Source organism: Aulonocara sp. 'chitande type north' Nkhata Bay, linkage group LG2 (assembly GCF_057382095.1).
Source record: "Aulonocara sp. 'chitande type north' Nkhata Bay isolate Kocher_YH1m ecotype deep benthic linkage group LG2, A_spYH_male_GT1.1, whole genome shotgun sequence".
In the NCBI taxonomy this organism is placed as follows: domain Eukaryota; kingdom Metazoa; phylum Chordata; class Actinopteri; order Cichliformes; family Cichlidae; genus Aulonocara; species Aulonocara sp. 'chitande type north' Nkhata Bay.
In genome coordinates this window covers 1,808,340-1,829,612 of record NC_141345.1, presented here as the reverse complement: position 1 = coordinate 1,829,612, position 21,273 = coordinate 1,808,340, and the positions used below count along the sequence as shown (strand labels likewise).

At 40.8% G+C, this 21,273-nt stretch overlaps 1 protein-coding gene across 8 annotated transcripts in view; it reads right to left on the bottom strand.

Annotated features, from left to right (window-relative positions):
• Positions 1-21,273, bottom strand: part of diaph2 (diaphanous-related formin 2) — a 367,696-nt gene that overhangs the window by 162,760 nt on the left and 183,663 nt on the right. For all 8 annotated transcript variants that reach the window (XM_086301138.1, XM_086301187.1, XM_086301178.1 and 5 more), the window contains one exon: positions 804-905. In XM_086301138.1, coding sequence (XP_086157264.1) covers positions 804-905 — 102 coding nt within the window. The remainder of the gene's footprint in view (positions 1-803; positions 906-21,273) is intronic.

Sequence of the window (21,273 nt, the reverse complement as noted above, 5' to 3'; positions counted from 1 at the left end):
TGTGTTTCAAACTTGTGCTCAATATTTAGCAAATTTAAGTAATTTATCACATCTCTATTTATGGAATATGTCATCACTTGTTTACAATTCTCACCCTTTCTGCTTAAATAACAACAGTGTAAAAGACACATGTAAACAAATGAGTGGACTGCAATCTAAACATTAATCCATTTTTTAACCACTTGTATTTCATCATGGGACTGGAGCCTATTTTGAGAGTTATGGGGCAAAAGGCAGGAGACACTCTAGATTGATTGCTGGTCATACAATTCATTCACACTCACACCTACGGCCCAACACACATGTCTCGGAGTACCTAGAGAGAGCCTACACAAGCAAGCACCAACTGACTGGCATAATCTTAACATGTGACATTCATATTTGTTGAGGTGTTATGATCTATATTGTCACTCTGAGCTATATTATACCAAATCTTTCAGACAGGCAGATATGCTAACAAGCACACACACTATTTAAGAAGAAGGAGTAGGAGTTCTGTCTGTTTTTTCTAGATCCTTTGCATGTTAACTGAAGAGCAAAATAAGAAGAAGCCTGGAAGGTGACTTAATACACCTGTACTAGGTAAACAGGCTACTCGCGGCCACAAGTGATTTTAAACACCTACATGTAATTTCAGTATTCAGTTCTAACAAAAATGTGCTTTACAAATCAAAAGGCTTGGACGCAAATAAAACACTACATACCAATTAAAAAAACTCAACAAAACACCATCCTTACTGAGGAAGAACATTCAGTTATGGTTATGGTTCATTTCTGTAGGACAAATAACTGCATCTACTTACAAAGATTCTGTGCAGTCTTGGCATCCAAGATACGAAGCTCTTTTGCCTTTTTCTTAAATTGTGGCACTTTTTCTTCATTTTCATCCTTCAGGTCTTTTCTTGCTGCAAGAAAAAAAAAAGAAATATTACATACGTAGATATATAGATACATAACATAAGAAATACTCATTTTGGGGACAAGAGCATACTATTAAGCTCAATTTGGAAGCTAACTGCAATCACCATTATATAAAAGCAAGAATTGAATGACATTAAACAACATTTTTCCACCATTTCTCAAAACATAGAAAAATAATTAATTTACATACATTAGAATCTCAATGCATATTAAAAGTAAGCGTACAGGACAACATGCGTTAGATGCCAACAGATGGCATAAACCAATTAAAAACCATTGCTTCAGTACCCGGAAAGTAGTATTTTGGTCCTGCATCTTTTTTCTCTAGACAAAAGGCAAAAGCTAATCAGCTACTGCTGAAACATTTGGCAGGTAATCTAACTGATCAGCCTGTGATGTATTCTACACTTAATGTGAAAACCTAAAATAAATGACTGAATATATACGAAACAGTCACACCGATTCTAAATGTGTTACATTAAATAAATAAACCTTCAATAGGTAAAAATGTTCACAAATGTGCATGGTTTTGCCATTTTATACACATAAGCAGCAATACATGGAAACTCTACAGTGGAACTGATTTGAATGCATTGCTTTCTGCAGTCCTTAACATATGTCATATAAGGTTGGTGATAGGCAGAACTGATTGATGTTAGCAACCTTAAACATAAAAGTGGAACTACATAATAGGCAATATAATCATCTGCAGCATCAGAGGAAAGTCTTGCAGACAACTTTCCTATCTTCATTTGCATGTGCCAACACTTTTGTCATTGTGACAGTGGGTAGATGGTTGATAAGCACCGCTCCTTCCCTTAGGCCCTGCCTGTTAACTTCCTAGAGCCAGGAAGATAATTGTGTTAGCCCCCACAAATCCCAAAAAATAGTATTAAGTCTGTGACTGAACACAATAGACGAATTTGTCTAAGAATGAAGAGACCCTATGTTTTCATAATGGACAGATTATTGAGTCTGCACACTGGGGAAACACCACAATAACAGTACTGCAGTAACACCCAATTTGTCTAAAAACATGAGCCTGCAGGGGACAGAATCATACACATGCTACTCCTTTTTTCTACTTTGTTTGGCAAACTAAACTCTTTAAATGTCATGATGAATTATTTTTATGAATTTATCACCTGCTGGACTTTAAATGCTCAGATGTGTTTCAGAAAGAAGAAATCTGCTCATGATCAAAGCATTTTAACCTCCTAGGACCTGCGTCCACATATGTGGACATCACATTTTGGGTTAATTAGACTAAAATACTCAATTTTGCTCTACAAGGGCCTGAGATCCACTTACGAGGACATTATGCTGCTACTGTTCTATCAACATTTTAAATGAATATCCTCATTTGTGGCTCTGATTTTTCTTAAAAACAAAAATAAGATAAAAAGAAAAAATCTGGTAATTCTTTGTTTTTACATTCATCGGGCCCCAATATGCCCAAATATCAAAGAGAAATTAAAAATGCTGCCGTGGAAGAGTTCGGGCCTTAGGAGGTTAATGTTTGTCTCAACTATGTTATTGAAGCTGGGGAAAAATAGCATAACGGTAGACAGCACTATCACAATTATCAAATGTCCAAAAAGTCCAAAATAATAAGACCAGTACCTAATAACTTAGTTGGCTGTGAGATTTCACAGAGAATTTGCTAATACTGAACGTAATTCTACTTTATTCATACAAAACAAGCCTCTGTGGTGGAATTCAGGTGCACTGTCAGACAACTTTAACACCTGTGTCCACCTAAATCTGTTAAACTGTAATTACAGTACAGGAGAGACTTCAGAATAAAAATGCAGCAACATGAGAAAGAAGATTCCTTAGATCCTTCGCTCTCCCCCAGTGGTTTATGAGAGGCAGCACACTTTGTTGCTAATCATCACAACTGCTCAGTTTAAGCCCAAGGTGGGAGTCTCCCAGGAAATCTAGAACAAACAATCTGCTCCCTCAGCGAAGGCTTGCATATTTGAAGAAAGACTCAAAGAAGCAACATCTCCTGGGCAGCCAGAAGAAGGAATGCTAAAGGCACCTGCCTAACTCAAGTGCTTTCAAGGACGCACATGACATTTGGGATGCAGTTGTTTACTACTGGTAAAACGCTGTACCTATAATACAAATGCTACACAAAGTATTATGGTTTGATTTTCTGTCAAAATAATAGCGTGATCCTTCAGGAGGCTGTAGGACACAGCACTTTAACTTGCAATATAATACACGAGTGTGCACATGCCAACAGAAAGGGTGAGACGTGGGACTTGAGAATTCATAAATGCATTTAGGAAGAGGATGTTAGCCAATTCATTAGTGGCTGTGTTTTAAGTGTTTTACACAAGGCACAACCCTCATACATACTTGCAGTTAAGTTAATGTCATAAGAGAAAATCCCACTTTATTTCAATATTTTAATGGATAGTGTTTTAGTTTAATCTTTGCCAGGAAGGTACCTTTATTAACAATTACAAGTAATTAGGAAGAACGCAATAGCACTACTGAAAAAGCCAAAAGTAACAAATGACTGTTCTACAAAGTAATTAAATAATGAAATTATTTTTATTTTACTGTACTACTGTACACTGTGTACTAGTAACTAAAAATAATTACTAATATCTATCTATCTCTCTCTCTTATGTCATGCCAGAACGTCTGAATTCCTCAAAGAAAACAGACGCAAAAAAAAATATTAATGAGTTAAAAAACAACAAATCCAATATACAGTGCAGGGCCAGTAACCAACAAAGAAATCATCCTTCATTTCCTATGTGGCACGAACAAAGGATCTGAGGAGGAGGAAATAAATAAATAAATGAAAATACGAGGAAACAATGCCCCATAGACAGAGAGCAAACTGAGCCATGAGGAGGCTGCTTTTTGGCACCAAAGTGTTCTTTTCAACCTCCACATTTTCCACACGGCCTCTTGAATCTCTCATTTCAGTACCTCAAATTCTCAACAAGGAGATCCCGGCCATTTTGGTCAGTGCCTTAGCTGTCTTTACCCTAGTCCCAAGGGCCTTGTGCTATATCAAATTAAACATAAAAACAGTGCCCTCTATAATATGAAACAGGCATATTTTTTTTTCTAAAACCATCTATACGGCTCAGAGCTCTCCCACTGGGCACTGAGTAGTGGCATCACTAGGCTGATTTCTGCAACAGTATTTGCTGGCTGACTCAATTATGCCACATGTCACATGTTTCCTCTGGGCACTGCATGTGGACTGATGGGCCCTGGAGGGCTTGCACACATTCAAGCTGCCACACTAGTTGGAGTCCCAGGTGTGTGGGGAGGATGAGTATAGGTGGCATATAACCAGATGGTTGGCCGCAACAATAAATAAGTTCTGTACATGTGTTCAAAACACAGGAGCTGTCAGATAGTTACTAAATATTCCAAACTCCACATGGCTTGAGACAAAGTTACATTTTGACAAAAGTTTTACTTTTTATTTCAACCAAAATCCAACTTTGGGAATGTGTGTGACTCCTTTTCTGCCAAGAAAGCTTAACGTGTAGGGCCACAGCAGCTGATCAAACCCTGTGTCAATATTTAGACGTGTTTTATTACTTGCCCAGTGGCTAAAATGTAATACTTTCACAACAATGACATCTTTCATGCACACAGTTATATTTGTTAATGGAATCTTTCAAGCAATCATGCAGCGAAGCACCATTTGTGGCGGGAACAATGTTGGAGGTTTCTTGGCAGCTTGTTGGTTCCCTCGCTTCTGTGTACAATGGAGTCCTATCACATAGATGCATTATTTCTGTGTCAGGCAGTCAGATGAACACGTAGTGATAACAGAATTCTAATTAAAAGCTAATATAATCATGTAATTATTGCTATTTGGTAAAATTGGGCGATGGTCTGGGTGAGGAATACATTTTTCATCGAGAGTACTCAGTTCATGAAAGAAGGAAGAAACGTTTATTGAAATTTGCACCCTACTGTACTATCTAAAGCTCAACTTTCAGGAAGCTTATTCTTGGGCCGTATTCTTCTCCAAGGCAAACAACAGGGTCAAATGCTTTTGACATGACATGGGTTGTGTAAGTTTAGTATGGAAAATGTACCAGTGAAAAGTAGTTTTAATTCACATGGATTTGTTGTTACATCTTAACTTGCAAGGCTGAAAAGATTTGAGAAGACTGTCGGGGAGGAAATGTTTTGAAATCATGTTTAAACAAAACACATGGAAATTCTGCTGGCGCCAGCAGAACCACATGAAGAGAATCCTCTGGTGACTGTAATTGTAACACATTACATTAACTGAGGGGGAGTTAAAGCTTGCTCCATGCCAAAAGGAGTCACCAAATTGATAGAGGTTTTAACGAACAAAATACGTGAATGTTTGAGCAGGGAAAAAAACGACTTGGCCTATTAAAGATGACTTGGCTTCCATGTTAAGCCTTCTCTGTGGGCCTTGGACTGAGGTATACCCTTGGGAAACTCTGTGATAACAAGAGTTCTCCAACACTTGGATATCCAGTCTGTTTGCTGGCCCAGAAACACTATCCTGGGTGCCTTCCATGCAATATCTCCCTCAAGACGTCCATAAAACCCAGGGCATTACAAAGCTAAACACTACCACATGTTCACTTCCGGACACAGACCATCCGGCTGAGCCCCAGCACCAGTCACCAGAAAATAAGCGGGCCTTGAAAAGAAATAACAGAAAACTGCAGATGACAGGTCTTCGACAAACATATTTAAAGGCAAAAGAACACAGAGTGGAACAAGCAATGTGGAGTCTGGTCCTCTACAAAGCAATTTATTCCTTCAAATGTGCAATCTGCCTGCAAACATGTGCCCTGTCCTCCATCTCAGGGACTCACACTGAGGATTGAGCTACTGGAGAGCTGCCAGTTTGTCTAAAGGAGATGCATTCTGAGGAAAAGTCACTGGCCTCAGTCACAGAAAAAACAATTCCACAGAGGCGTGGTGTGTACACAGATCGCGAAGTAGCCAGCAAATTCCTTTCATGTTCAGCATCTCTGTTTAAAACAATCACTCTGTAAAACATTTTGGTGGGGTGAATGGCATGGATACAGTGAAGGTAGCACCAATTCATGCTTGCTGTCTTATCAATTGTGGAGTAAATTATAATGAGCAGGAGCCCAGTTAAATGTCTTATGAGAGGGTAAAGACTTTTCAGCGTCTAATTAGAGAAAACAGAAAAAAAAACAGAGCACACACTCAAGAATTAAACTTAACATATGACCAATGAAATCCATGACTAAGTTTCTCTAATACACAAAGGCTCACAGATGTCTCACTCTCAAAGCCAAAGTCAAACCACTGTGTGAATACCAACCCCCCCGAGTACACACTTTTGGACCATGAAAACGCCAAAAAAGCCCCATCCCCCCCCATTCAAACTCAGCCTTGTTAAAACAGAATACTCACACTGCGATTAACACGTGACATTTGCATGAATATACATCTTTACTCTTTTTTATTAGACCAATTGTTCCCTGTGGATTGGGAAAACCAGATCTCTTAGCAACAAGAGAACAAATTCAAGCACCTTTTTCCTTTGCTAGGTTCTAACCTTGACATAACTAAAACGTTGAAGATGATTTTATTTTAGAAAGACTCTTCAGCTCAAGGTTAGCCATGAGAATGAAGCTGCAGTTGGGTGGGAGAGAGAGATGTAGATGTAGCTCTCAACCATGCAATCATCATCATGCCTAATGATAACAGGGAGAGGGGGAAGTGGCTAATAATGATTATGATGATGGTAACTGTGGATAGGGTGTTAAATATTAGTGTGAGCACACCACTGTGTCAAAACACACTTCCAGAAAATATGTATGCGCACCCTGAGTCATAAATGACGATATGAGTTTTCAAGCTCACAATAGTTCTCTCGAGTTACCGGCTCTACTATCTGAAAGCATCTGGTTCTGATTATCCGAGATGTCTAAATAAAAGGTGTGTGTACAGAATGCAGGATGAGTCCTGCAGAGTGACGCTTTGACCTATGGCCAGTGATGTTTTCAGTATGCAGGGAGAGGCTAAGCCCACGGTGGAAGGTATGCAGCTGGGCCTGGAGCAGAGCCCAGGGAGAAAAACACCTCCTCTTCCAATTGAGACAAGACAGATCTCCCTTAGTGCCCTGGACTTTGCAAATGGTGTATATTTCCCATAAAAATTGTAAGTTTTTGTCAGTTAAAGCAGGAATAACAAGATTATACATATTTATATATAATTACATACTTAACTGGTAGTGTACTATTGTTGTAATTTGGGGGTATATCTAGGATCTATTTAAGAGTACAAAAGATGTTATGAATCCAGAGACAGATGGTGTCAGTTTGATTTACCTAAACTCTTATCCAAACTGGAAGCATCCACATAGTTTAGCACAGTCAATAATTCATCTAATATACTGAGGATATTTATGCAGGGAGGAGAAATGATGGTGCCGTTCAAAACACACAGTAAAACATTACCATCAACTACATACAATTTAAAAACAAAACAAAACAAAAACAACAACAAACCCTGAGAAAAAGAATCAGTAACTCTGAGCACCGTTAATCACCTGGGGCTTGGTGTCGCCTTTTAACACGTGTAGTTAATCTGCACACATCTACAAATGACTATTGGCCTCTCTCACAGGCAGGGGAGTGTGGGAAGGCTCCAACTCTTTCTCTTAAATTGGTCATGGAGACATGCTCCTGGGGGCAGTGAATGGATTGAGCCTGACATCCAATCAGTTCTGAGAAACCTTTCTCTGGTTATGCCAAAGCACTTTGTTGTGACCCAACACGCTTGGGCGCTGGTGGGAAGGCACTAGCTGATGGTCCAAATGACTGCACCTGCCGTCTCTTTAAGACCCTGTCACGCAGTCAAAACTTTAGCATTCAGGAGACGACGCTGAAGCTCAGCTTGTATGACTATGAGGGGGACGAAGAATAGAGATTTGAAACTAAGTCTGTTCCTTGGACAACTGGTAGGATTACTGATGTCCCTGTGGTCTCTATTACCTCCACCAGTTCAATGCTGCACTGGACCAAGCCCAGCGAGTACACTTAAAGAAGCTGAAATAGTTGGAGATTTTAGGACGTGCACCTGTACTGCTGGTCACTTTTAAAAGGAATACAAGGAAAGATGTTTGTGGGCTGTCTCACTGGAGGCTACAAGACAATACGGATGTCAGTTTTACTTGTGGGCCTTCAGAGAGACTCTTAAAAAGCAAAAGCAGCAGAAAAAAGCCGTAGCTAAACCAATGACTGTCATATTCACATGTAGGATTTAATGTGTTTACTGTAGAGGTATAAAATGAAATGTGGTTTATCATCAAATGTCAATAAATAAATAAAATCTTGAGTCTTTCTGAATACTCAAATTGCAGTTTAGGCACTCCATTTAGGGTCTCATCTTTGAAATTAAATGCATTCCTCTAGCACAAAGACTAATTGTGCTTTTTAAGTTACTACTTTTTTGTTTGTTTCTTTGTTTTCTGGGATTTCTACTGTCTAATAGAGAAAAACACTGCTTGGGTTGTGTGCGCAGTGACTGTCCTACTTTCTGAGTATATTCGACAGGGTTGCATTTTGTACATTTGTCAGCTGACAGAACATAATCTGTCTTTTTTTTCTCTTTATAAAGCAGTTATTCTTTCCCCTTTCTCTCTCTCTCTCTCATGGGTACCCCAGTTCTTTTCTTTTTGTGATTGCTTGTTCATTATTTCAGGATGAAAATAGGATGCTCAACAAAGAAGAAAAAGAAGTGTTTTATTTTCATTTGCATTTTGTCTCAGGGCATTTGGCATCTTTATTGTAAACTGCATTTTTACTGCATTTGCGTGTGCTTTTGCTTAGGTTGTGACACTATGAATATATCCATCCATCTGCGCCCTATCAGGCAAGCGGCAGAGTACACTGTGGACAAATGCACTGCAGTGCTAACACAAAGAGACAGACAACCAGTCACACTTGCTTCCACACCTACACCCAATGTTTCAAATTACCAGTTGACCTAACAAGCATGTCTTTGGACAGTGGGAGTAAACTAGAGTGTCTGGAGAAAACTCACACTGATACAGGGAGAACATGCAAGCGTCTACCCCAACAGGATCCAGCTGACCATGAGGTTTATACCAAAACACTTCCTGTCGTGAAATGGCAAGAAATACCCTTGTGCTACCACCACGCCACAATAGATATATCTTCTTTTCAAGTCCTCAGATCAAGATGCAACTTGTAAAAAGTCTATAGCATTTAGACTAATGGCTAAAAAGTTATGACAGATCAGCTTATGCAACTGTAAGCTCTCTTTGTAACCACTACTGCTTAAAAACTCAAACTTACAGGCAACATATGTCTAAACAAAATGGTAAGAAGACTGGTGTATGAACGGTTGTCAAACAAGGAAAAGATGTCCATGCTTATGTTTTATTTTTAAGAAATGCGCTCAAGTATTATCTCTTCTTCTTGTGAAGGTTAACCGATAGGTTGATCCAATTTGTCTACTGAGGCGTGAAAGGACTTAAGAAATACTTCACATTTCTGTGCTGGAAAATGTCAAGGTTTGCAGAGAGATGAGGACAAGAGGAGGGGGAAATGACTTTTTCTTTTCCTGGCAGCTTGACTTCACACTTGTTAACAGCAATAGGTTTATCCTTGGCAATCAGCACAGGGATAGGAAAATACAGTGTGATTGTAAGATCCCTATTACATAAAGGACAGCTGGTTATGCGGTTGCCACTAATGTATATGTGTTCCCCCTTCCATACGTGCATAAAAACACAAAAGCGTTTCTCAAAGCTACATGTTTACAGTTTCAATCCTGTCATTATCTGATGGCTATTCTTCACACAGCTGCAGAATAGCATGTTGTGGGAATGTGAAGGAGTGAACGCAGACGTACCCTGATTAAAGATGCGCCACGCAGCATCTGAGAATTGAGGTAAATCGAGGCAAAGAGAACATGAGTGTAAAGAGAGGCGCTCAGTCGTGAACTACATTAAACTCCCAAAACCACAGCTGCTGAGCTCCTCACCTGCCTCGAGGTTTACAAGGATCATTTCTCTTTCTCCTTGCGCTCTATTATATTTATATTTCTAATACTTTATATTTCCGTAGCTTGTTTCTTTGATTCATCTGATGTCTCCTCTTACTTGCTAACACCGAATGATGACCATTGTGTTATGATTGCATCCAGCTACACTTATTTTATTTTCAGCACTAGATTTTATAGTGTGTGTTGTTTCCCTACAGTATTAATCCTTGAATAAGAACAACTATCATGCTGCTGCTTTTTTTTATATCTGTTTCAGACTTTTAAATATAGTACTGGGTTGAGATTCACCTAATTACACATGGAGTAATAACACGTGCAAAATGAGAAACAACCAGGTAACATATAAGATACCAGGAGAGTCAAAATGAAAAATGTGAGCAATCTGGATATTGCTGTTTTTGGTACTCGGAAAGCCTGCGTTGTAACATGCTTACACACAAACAAAGATTGTATGGCCTTGTGGTACATTCTGTTAGTAAAATCACTCCATGCTGCTGGCCACTAAAGGATCCATAAGAGACCTAAAAAGCATAATTGTGAGGAGCAACTAAAAACACCCTGGAGCAACAGGAGAGTTTAATGACTGAGTATTGAGAGCTGATCTGTAAATATGCACATGTAAAATGGACACCTTTATATATAATTGAAAAGTTCCTTATTATAATTTTGTGCCATCAAAAGCTGATAACCTGTAATTATTTGGCTAGTATGAAGGCCTTGACATTGCATGTTATGCAGTGCAGATAATCATATCCAACCTTTGTTTAGCGAGAAAGGATAAAAACAGGTTAGTCAGGCTTAATGAGTGATAATAACAGATTTGGCTTTGCCCTGTAGGAAAAAGTAAGAATTTAGAGCCCCAATGCAAAGCTGGCTTTTGTCTGTGGCACTCCACATCTGATGACTACAGTTGGGTGATTGTAACTGGATTCTGCAGTAGAATTAGGGCTATTGTTGCAGGGGCACAAACTCTTTAAGTGCCTCTTATTGGTCTGATTATGATGTGTTTGAGTCCTGCTGCTACCTTGCAGCCTGGATGACTCAGATGGGATTCTGTATTGACCTGTTAGCAGTAAAAAGGCTGCTGAAGCACCAAGCAAGTCACTAAGTGTAGATTTCCTTGTATAGTGAAGTGTATGAGCAAATGGAGGAAACTAATAAAGACCATGCTTTTGACCTCGAGTTTTAGTAGTTGCCCTTACCTTCAGTTCACAATCAACCTCTATCTTTGTAGGAGGCAATCTATATCAGCACACTCCACTAAAGACTAATAAAACTGAAATAATTCAAGTCCGTACACATTCACTATTTTGATACACCTGAAGTTGCTGTAACATAATGCTCTAAATTATGAATTGCATGAATGCAATTAGTGAAGCTAATAAAATTAGTCATGCCAAAGAAGAGGTAATGTATAACACACCAATTATCACTTTGATGATATCTTCTGAACTACTTTCTTCACACAAGTTAATAATAATAATAATAATAATAATAATAATAATAATGGATTGCATTTTTATAGCGCTTTACATTTCCACTATTCATTCACTCTCACATTCACACACTGGTGGAGGCAGCTACAGTTGTAGCCACAGCTGCCCTGGGGCAGACTGACAGAAGCCAGGCTGCCATATTGCGCCATCGGCCCCTCTGGTGAAGGGGACACAACGACCGAGACTGTCCGAGCCGGGGCTCGAACCGGCAACCTTCCGATTACAAGACGAACTGCCAACTCTTTGAGCCACGATCGCCCCTTTAGTATGTTAGTTAGTATGAGTCTATGTTAAAACTCCTTCTGTGAGGCGGTAACAACCTTCGACGCAAAAAAAATTAAAAATGTCCACATAAAAGAACATGCACCTAAATAGCTGCATCTGGAATACGCGATCAAAAAACAAAAGATTAATGCAAAGTGTTTCACAACAACATGCATTGTCCTTACTAGCCTTAAACAACAGCAGGTTGTGTGAGTACCAGATGTTTATCTCCAGCCAAGTGACAGCTGTCAGGTATATTTTGTGAATGTTTCGATTTCCCTCTGAAATATTAAAGCATAAGCGCATACAAGTCAAAGAAAAATTGTTGGATCTTGCCAAGACATATCATAGAAGCAAAAAAAAAAAAAAATCACAATGACATTTCTCCAGCTGCAAAGAAGACAGATCTGGGTTGAAATGAAAGAAAAGGTCAGCAATACACATTCATACAGATGCTACACTAATACACATAATCTGTTTATTCCATTGTGCAACTTATGAATGCTTAATATGCTGTGCATAACGTATCGTATTCAGCATTCGGTACGCTGCAAAATATGAAACATTTGAAAGCACAATATCAAACTTCAAACCACACACTAGCACACTGTCACTGTATAACAAGGGAAAGCTGCAGGGCAACTGCACATACGGCACAGTTTTTTCGACCTCCAAATAAATGATATTTCTACATTTCATGTGCTTTTAAGATACCACTCTGGTGAAACCACAGTAAAAAACTAAAATACTGCCATTACGGCTTTAAAAGGCAGGGTTTGTGGTGCTTTGACATGTAAGTACATCGCTTAAGCAATTTGCTGCTCTGAACGGTTATTGCTGTCATTCACTAAGCAGCCTCTGAACTGTTGGGCTCCACCTGAGAAATGCGTCCACGTGAATCAACATGTACTGTAGCAAAATATGTACAGATGATTACTTCACGACACTGAGTGGTGTGACTGCTATGCGTTATAGTGTGCTCTCGGGAATGATACAGTCATTTAAAAGCCAGTCTGAAATAACATGACAGAAATCAGAGACTTTTCTAAAGTCAGACAGACAAAAGAATGAACATTTTTAGAATTTGAAAGTATTACTGATCAAGACTGATGTGAAGTAAAAGTGCACCGCGACTAAATTCCCATTTTTTATTCCTTTTCTGCTTCCAACCATATCGCTTGATTCACACAGATCCTTGTAGGAGTGCTGGGACTGGAGAGAAGTAGAGGTTCACAGAATCAACAGCAACGGATAAATCCTCTATTGAAGGTGGAGAAATATTCATCTAGAAAGGGGATATACAGAAGACTCATGCCAGCCATGTAACCCATGGAATTCAGAGTTGTCTGCCTATGACTATAGATGGACAGATAGATATTTTCCAGCATCTCACTTTTCATTCCCCACTACCTTCGAATTGCTCTATAGACATACTTTTGATTTATAGATCTACCAATGGTAGAGCTGTAATATATGGATAAATGAATGACTAAGGTGCATAAATTATACTAACTTTGCATTAATTCAGATATTTGCTGGATTCGGTATCTAATTTTTCCAAATACCTTTACTTCAAAAAAAAAAAACAACAACACACACACACACACACACACATACATATATATATATATATACATATATATATATATATATATATATATATATATATATATATATAAAAATGGCATTCCTTCATTTTAGGATGAATCCAGGGGACAGTTCCAATTCTGCAGTCTGAAAAATTTATAATCCTCTTTCATAAGAACTTCAAACAAGAACACAGAAAATGAATCTGCAACACCTCCAAGTTGCACATGCATTTCAGGCTCAGATAACTGCAGCAACCAGTTATCTGCAGCCTATTTCAGACAACCAGGCGGCAGCATGTGTTTTTGCAACTTATGACTTCCCATACCACCCACAATCAGCACCGTCCTCCAGGACTTCAAACACCTCCTCTGTTCTCCAAACCCTCCGGTCCCTACTGTCTCGGGGGAACCAAGCACCTGGCCCGGCAGTTTCATATTCCTCTCAGCTGTGCCTCCACAGCATTGCACTAGGCTTGATATGCTCGCATATTAAGTACTATATTGGCATTCTATTTTTCCAGTAGTTTCTATTTAACTTTCAAAGTAGGCCACCAGTGAAGGACAGAACACCTTTTCTGCCTACCAATTTCATCAGATGCGGGATGAATCAGAATCAGAATCAGAATACTTTATTGATCCCTGGGGGAAATTATTTTTTGTTACAGTGCTCCATTTTAAACCAACATTAAGACAAGCCAGACAATACGCTAACTAAGAATAGTACAATATATACATATATATACATACATACATACATAAGTCACTTATAAATAAATAGTTGGAAAAGAAACATGTGTAGTTGTAGCAGCAAACAGTGTGTTAGGTGGATGCGTTGTACAGGGAGATGGCCACAGGCAGGAATGATTTCCTGTGTCGTTCAGTGGTGCATCATGGGTAATCTCAGTCTCTCACTGAACGTGCTCCTGTGACTGACCAACATGTCATGGAGTGGGTGGGAGGTGTTATCCAACATTGTCTTTATCTTGGACAGCATCCGCCTCTCCGACACCACCTTGAGGGAGTCCAGCTCCATCCCCACAACATTGCTGGCCTTACGGATCAGTTTATTAAGTCTGTTGGCATCTGCGACCCTCAGCCTGCTCCCCCAGCATGCAACAGCATAGAGGATCGCACTGGCCACAACAGACTCATAGAAAATCCTCAGCATTTTCTGGCAGATGTTGAAGGACCTCAGTCGCCTCAAAAAATAGAGACGACTCTGGCCCTTCCTGTAAAGTGCTGTGGTGTTTTTAGCCCAGTCCAGTTTATTGTCAATGTGTACTCCAAGGTATTTATAGTCCTCCACAATGTCAACACTGACCCCCTGGATTGAAACAGGGGTCAAGTGTTTCCTGGTCTTCCTGAAGTCCACGATCAGTTCCTTGGTCTTTGCCACGTTGAGCTGCAGATGATTCTGCTCACACCACGTGACAAAGGAGTCGACCACAGCCCGGTACTCTGTCTCATCATCCCTGCTGATGCATCCAACCACCGCAGAGTCATCAGGAAACTTCTGAAGATGGAGGTCTCTGTGCAGTGGCTGAAGTCTGTGGTGTAGAGGGTGAAGAGGAAGGGGGAGAGGACAGTCCACTGTGGTGCCCCTGTGTTGCTAATCACCTTGTCAGACACACACTGTGGGAGACGTACATATTGTGGTCTTCCTGTCAGGTAATCAACAATCCAGGACACCAGAGAAGCATCCACCTGCATCGCTGCTAACTTATCACCCAGGAGGGTCGGCCTGATGGTGTTGAAAGCACTGGAAAAGTCAAAAAACATGACCCTCACAGTGCTCGCCGGCTGGTCCAGATGGGTGTAGACACGATTGAGCAGGTAGATGATGGCGTCCTCTGTTCCGAGACGAGGCTGATAAGCGAACTGAAGGGGATCCAGATGTGGTCTTACTATGGGTCGCAGCTGGTCCAGGATGAGCCTTTCCAGGGTCTTCATGATGTGGGAGGTCAGTGCCACGGGCCTATAATCCTGGGGGCCACTGGGACGAGGCGTCTTTGGTACAGGGACGAGGCATGATGTCTTCCACATCACCGGGACCCTCTGCAGACTCAGACTCAGCATAAACAGTTTATGAAAGACTCCACACAGCTGGGGGGCACAGGTCTTGAGGACGAGGGGACTCACTCCGTCTGGTCCAGCAGACTTGCCTGAGTGAAGTCTCCTCATTTGCATCTCAACCTGGTATTGAGTGAAGGTGATGGGTGGGGGAGGGGTGTCAGGAATCTCACAGGAGGCAACATGTGAAGAGAGAGGCTGGCACAGTGGTGTGGCTCTGGATTCCAGGCTGACTGCAGGTGAGGTTGTGGGGGTGGGAGCAGACACTGTGGTGTCGAATCTATTGAAAAACAGATTCAACTCGTTGGCTCTATTCTCACCTCCCTCAGCTCCCCTGCTGTTGGTTGGCCTGAATCCAGTGATGGTCTTCATGCCCCTCCACACCTCTCTCATGCTGTTCTGCTGGAGTTTCCACTCCAGCTTCCTCCTGTAATTGTCCTTAGCCTCTCTGATCTTGTCCTTTAGTAACACCTGGACCTTCCTCACCTCCTCTTTGTTGCCCCCTCTGAAAGCCCTCTTCTTGTTGTTGAGGAGGGCTTTGATGTCCTTAGTCACCCACGGCTTGTTATTTGGGTAACAATGAACAGTCTGAGCTGGAACAATGGAGTCGGTGCAGAAAGTTATGTAGTCTGTGATACACTCAGTAAGCTCATTGATGTCCTCGGCGTGAGGCTCACAGAGTGTTTCCCAGTCGGTCACCTCGAAACAGCCCTGTAGTTCTGCTAAGGCCTCCTCTGACCACCTCCTAACAGTCCTGGTGGTCACAGGTTCCCTCCTCACAATTGGCACATAGCGGGGGGTGAGGTGAATCAGGTTATGATCTGACCTACCAAGTGGGGGGAGGGAGGAGGAGCTGTATGCATCCTTGACGTTAGCATACAGTAAGTCTAAAGTTTTCTCTCCCCTGGTGGGACAGTCCACATATTGTTTGAATGTTGGTAGTGTATTGTCCAGTGATACATGGTTGAAGTCACCCGAGATCACAATAAAGGCACTCGGGTGCTGAGTCTGTAGCCGAGCTATGGCAGAGTGGATAGTGTCACATGCAGCTGTGGGGTTAGCAGAGGGGGGAACATAAACAGCCACCAAGATGACGTGAGAGAATTCCCTGGGTAAATAATACGGCCTGAGTCCAACAGCACACAGTTCAGTGTCCGGGCAACAAATCCTTTCTTTGATTGTTATGTTGGCAGGGTTACACCACCGGTTGTTAACTAAAACAGCAAGCCCACCTCCTTTACGCTTACCGCTAGCGATGCTGTCCCTGTCCGCCCGAACAGTGTGGAAGCCTTCCACGGAAGCATTCTCATCGGGAATGACCTGGTGCAGCCATGATTCGGTGAAACACATCAGGCTACACTCTCGGTATTCCCTCTGACTCCGTACCAGTGCTGAGAGCTCGTCGATTTTAATTGCCAACGATCGCACATTTCCCATCACGATAGACGGCAGACACGGTTTAAACCTCCTCCTCGCTTCGAGCCTCCGCTGTCTCACCGTCACCTTTTTTCTTCTCTTCTGTCCTTGACCTCTGCATCCCCGATGTGTTTTCCTCCAAATTTCAGCTGGTACTTCTGCGGGCCTGGCCAGCGAGCCGGCCGGCATCAGGGCGATCAGCTGATCTCTGGAGTAAACAGTCCGTGCGTGTAGGAGATGTGCCGCGGTCCCGTTCCATGATAAAAGTAACAGTTCCACGGCCACCAGAAGAACAAAAACTCTCTCAATCCACATGATTGAGTAAGAGATAGAAAACGGAGGAAAATACAAGTCAGAAAAAAAAAAGAATACGTAAGAAAAAAGAGCTAAACTAAGAGAAAAGCAGGAGCGACTGTAACAGGCTGCACGCTGGTTGGCGCATGCGCACAAGAGAGAAATGTCCCCATGTTTATAGCCTTTGCCTGTGCATGTGTCTGTGTGAGTGTGTCAAAGTTGCAGAACAAATTAAAAAAAATACATATACAATGTGTTTATGCCATCCTTATTTAATAGGCTAGTATCCCACGCGTTTTAATTAGGCTCATTTTTAAAGCAAAGCATAAGCAGCATCCCACTTTCACCTGTTCTCCCTTAAATAATGGCAGCACCTTACTCTTCCTCTCTTGCACACTGTCTCCCAGCCTCATTCATTCTGTCCATCCTCTTCCTCTGTTGTAGGTAGCTGTCTTCTTATCAGAGCTGGGAGCTCACAGAGTATTCCCATTGGCCATTGATGGGCCCCTGCCTTATGGGACTCCCCAGATTTAAAGGCAGCCCACACTGGCTTCATTTCCCAGGAGAACAAAGTGTATAGTGGAAGGTAGTGGATACATTACATGTACCCCATTCCCTTCACTTACAAACACAGTCTACAGTAATGGCAGACCATCTTGAATGTAGCCAGTAAATTGCCATTCCTTTCAACTTTATTTGCAGTGCGTGTTTTAGAGCAACAACCAACCACAGATGTCTAACTATAAAGGCTAGAATGAATGCAATTCAGAAATTCTAGACAATTTTTAAACAAAAATAGTCATCATTTCACAAAAATAACAAAAACATGCCACCAGATTTTTTTAATCTCTATTTAGACCAATGTTAGTTAAACACAAAAACATATGCGCACGTGTCCTGGTGTTTAATGCTGATTAATCTCTCTCTTGAGTATCTTCATTTAAAACAAATGCTGTGTATTACTTGTTGCTTAAAGGGTGGGACAATCATAAAATGACAAAACACGCAGCACTGGAGTCTGGGCAGGAATTCAACAGGAATATGTGTTGGCTGTATATCTCATATGCCGGATGAAGTAATTGTCAGCAGTTAACTCTGAATTTACCATCTGCCTGTTGCTGTAAGCTGGACTGGAACGCACGTAAAACAAGGAGTTTGTTTTTTCCATTATCCATCAAAGCAAAAATAAAGGAAGGGGAAAAAGTTAGATTTCTCATGTTATATATTTCAACAAAGTAAACATATAGTAAAAATCCAGATAAAAGATCTATTCAATGAGAGTTCTAAATCATCTATAAAGAATAAGAAATCACATTTCACTGGGGTATGAAAAATACATCACATCTGGACAGGAGGATGACCGAGATGAGCATGTCATGCCAGCCCCGTTGACTGGGGTCTGCATTATTTTCTGTAGCAGTGAAAATTGTGATGAGGGAATGACTGTACTTTCCCATCTAATGTAATACTATCACCCTGTCTCCAAAACATGACTGCTCCCTCGGTCTTCACTTCTTCTGTCCATCACTTGAAACATCTGGATTCATTTTAGAAGGTCAGGGCTAGTGAAGCAGAAACTGTCAGCAGACGTTGTCTCGATGTATGTCATGAAATGGAGCAAAGAAATGCCACCCTCAGACGGACCAGGAAATAACATTTCTGTAGATAATATAAAGTCTGAGAAGCCTTCAACTGAGATAAAGACGTGCACGGGTGCTGTAGGAACACCAACACGTATAAAACTGATTATTTTTTAGCTTAATAGAAAATGACTTTTATCTACAGAATTTTAAAAAATGCAATACGATCTACTTCCAAATCAAGGGAATGAAATATCTGACAATATCAAATCATATACTCATATACAGTTATGAAATGAAACTGAATATGCATCTAACCCCACGACTGGGTACGAAAATGTGACGAGGCCCTACTATGTTTTTCAACAAAGGGCTCCTCTAGGTGAAGGGAGCTGTGCTTTCAAAGCCCCCTACAAAAATAACCATATTTTTATTATGAGTTCCTTTATTAGGTGTGTGCTTTTGGGTCCTGGCTCATTTCTTCAGGGGCAAACAAAAGTAAGCTAAGCATTAGTTCCACAGTCCCTCCCACCCATCTCACCGTGCCAATACTTCCCTCTTAACTCCCTCTTCTTCCATACTTCCCTTTCTACCATCCCTCCTCCTGGATTAAAAGCTCTTAATTTTCACTAATTACACAAACTCATTTCTTTTTCTTCATGTCTCGGCATTTCTCCCTGTTTTTTCTCCATGGGGCTCATAAACACGTTTTGAAACAGGGTTTAATAAGACTGCCTTGTGAGGGTTTAGGGCCCTTAATGGACACAGGGCTTGTTTGATAAGTCTCCACTTCATCACACACTTTATTAATTAAAGTTTATATTACATTAGAAACAAAGTTAAAGCCATTTGCTCCTCAATAATGGTTTCATGTAGCTGCATATCTATGGCCAATTAATTGGAGTCTTGACTCCCTATTTGCATTTTGCCCTTGTTTGACAAAAGTGTGTTGGGATTAACTTCAGGCGATATATTGCAAGCAGAAGCAATACTATGCTTGTAATCCAGAATAATCAGAAGCTTTACAGCATAAGTGATTGAGATGTTTCTGGTATTTGCAGTTGCAAGAGCATAAAAAAGTTAAGAAAAGCCTTTCAGGTGGTGTTGACCCCGTCACCCTGGGGATTCAGCTTGCCACCAGTGGTATTTGTGATTTGAAGGTGGGGTCAGGCGGATGATGCTGTTGTTATGTGGGACGCATCTTGTCTGTTTTCTGAAGACAACACGGCTCTGTTAGGTTTATTAAATTGTGACTTTCTGCAACAGCTCGGGTGTTTTCCGAGTGTAAGTGGCTTTATTGCATTCTGTGCATTAACGTCAGTCTAACCCCTACAATTCACACAGTGCATTTTTCTTCAAAGATCTTGTTTTTCTGCCTATATCCAGTGCATCTGAACATATGCAATATCGAGTTACAAAAAGCTACATATAATCATTACATTTAGCCAATTCTGTTGATAATTTATGTTACTGATTGAAGAATCTATTGACTAGAGGATTGACACAATATGATTCAAATTTACAGGGTTTCTTAAGGTAACACATTTACCTTTAAATCAATTCTAAAATAAGTAGTTTAACTTACATTTTATTGCTGGTGGCCTTCTAATCACATATTCAGTATTACAAACAATTTCCTTTGATTATATAAAGGTGAATGCAGCACACTAAACAATCTGTTTAAAGAAGCCAAGGACAAATACATCATAGTTTCTGAGCTAGAGTTTTTGAATAGTTTGTATAGGTATTTGGCAGGAAAAAGGCTTTGTTATATTAAGTGCGAGAAGTAAACTGACACCTTGTGACTTTCACTGAAGCCCTGCACGAATGGACGGTGACCTGCACAAGCGACCACACCGCGCTAGTGTTTGCACTGGGAAGTAGGATGATGCAGGAGGCAATGCGCGGGAGACAGCGGGGAGCGCAGAGTGGTGTGGCCTGTCAGACATAATGAGTAAGCAATGATACACGCAGTAATTGTTGCCCACTCCAGGGACCCCCGTCTCTGTGCAGCTGAGGGTAGTGGTGTTTGTGTTCACAGGCATGTGTGCGTTTGAGCACATCCCAGACACACGCACAAAGCAATATGTTAAAAAGAAGAGAGGGCACACTGAGGGCAGCTGCACAGAGTGAGACCGAGGAGAACAAAGAGGTCTATAAACACTTTGTGCTTCATGTTGTTTGGATATTATAGTTTATGGTACACTTGGCAACACAGCGGCACACCCTCAGCACCGTCTACATTTTGGAACCCATAAATAAAACTTGCAAATATGTATACGTCTCCTAGGTATGTAATATGTAGCTAGTTAGTTTTGAAGACTCAGTTTGTTTGTTTTTTAAATATGGGTTTTCTGTGTATGTTTTAAAATAACAGGCTTGTTTGGTTCTTTTGTGTCCAAGTATTAGTTTGTAAATTACAACTCATCTTTTAGCTTTTAGCACAAACGTGGAACTTCTTACAAGCATCAGTTAGTTCGGCTTAAAGCCACATTGCGAGCTACAAAACCATTAAAAGATCATTTATTTAAGATCGAATTTAAGTGGAAATCATCTGTCTTTTGATTTTCTGAACTGGTCGACTAAAATGTTACATATGTC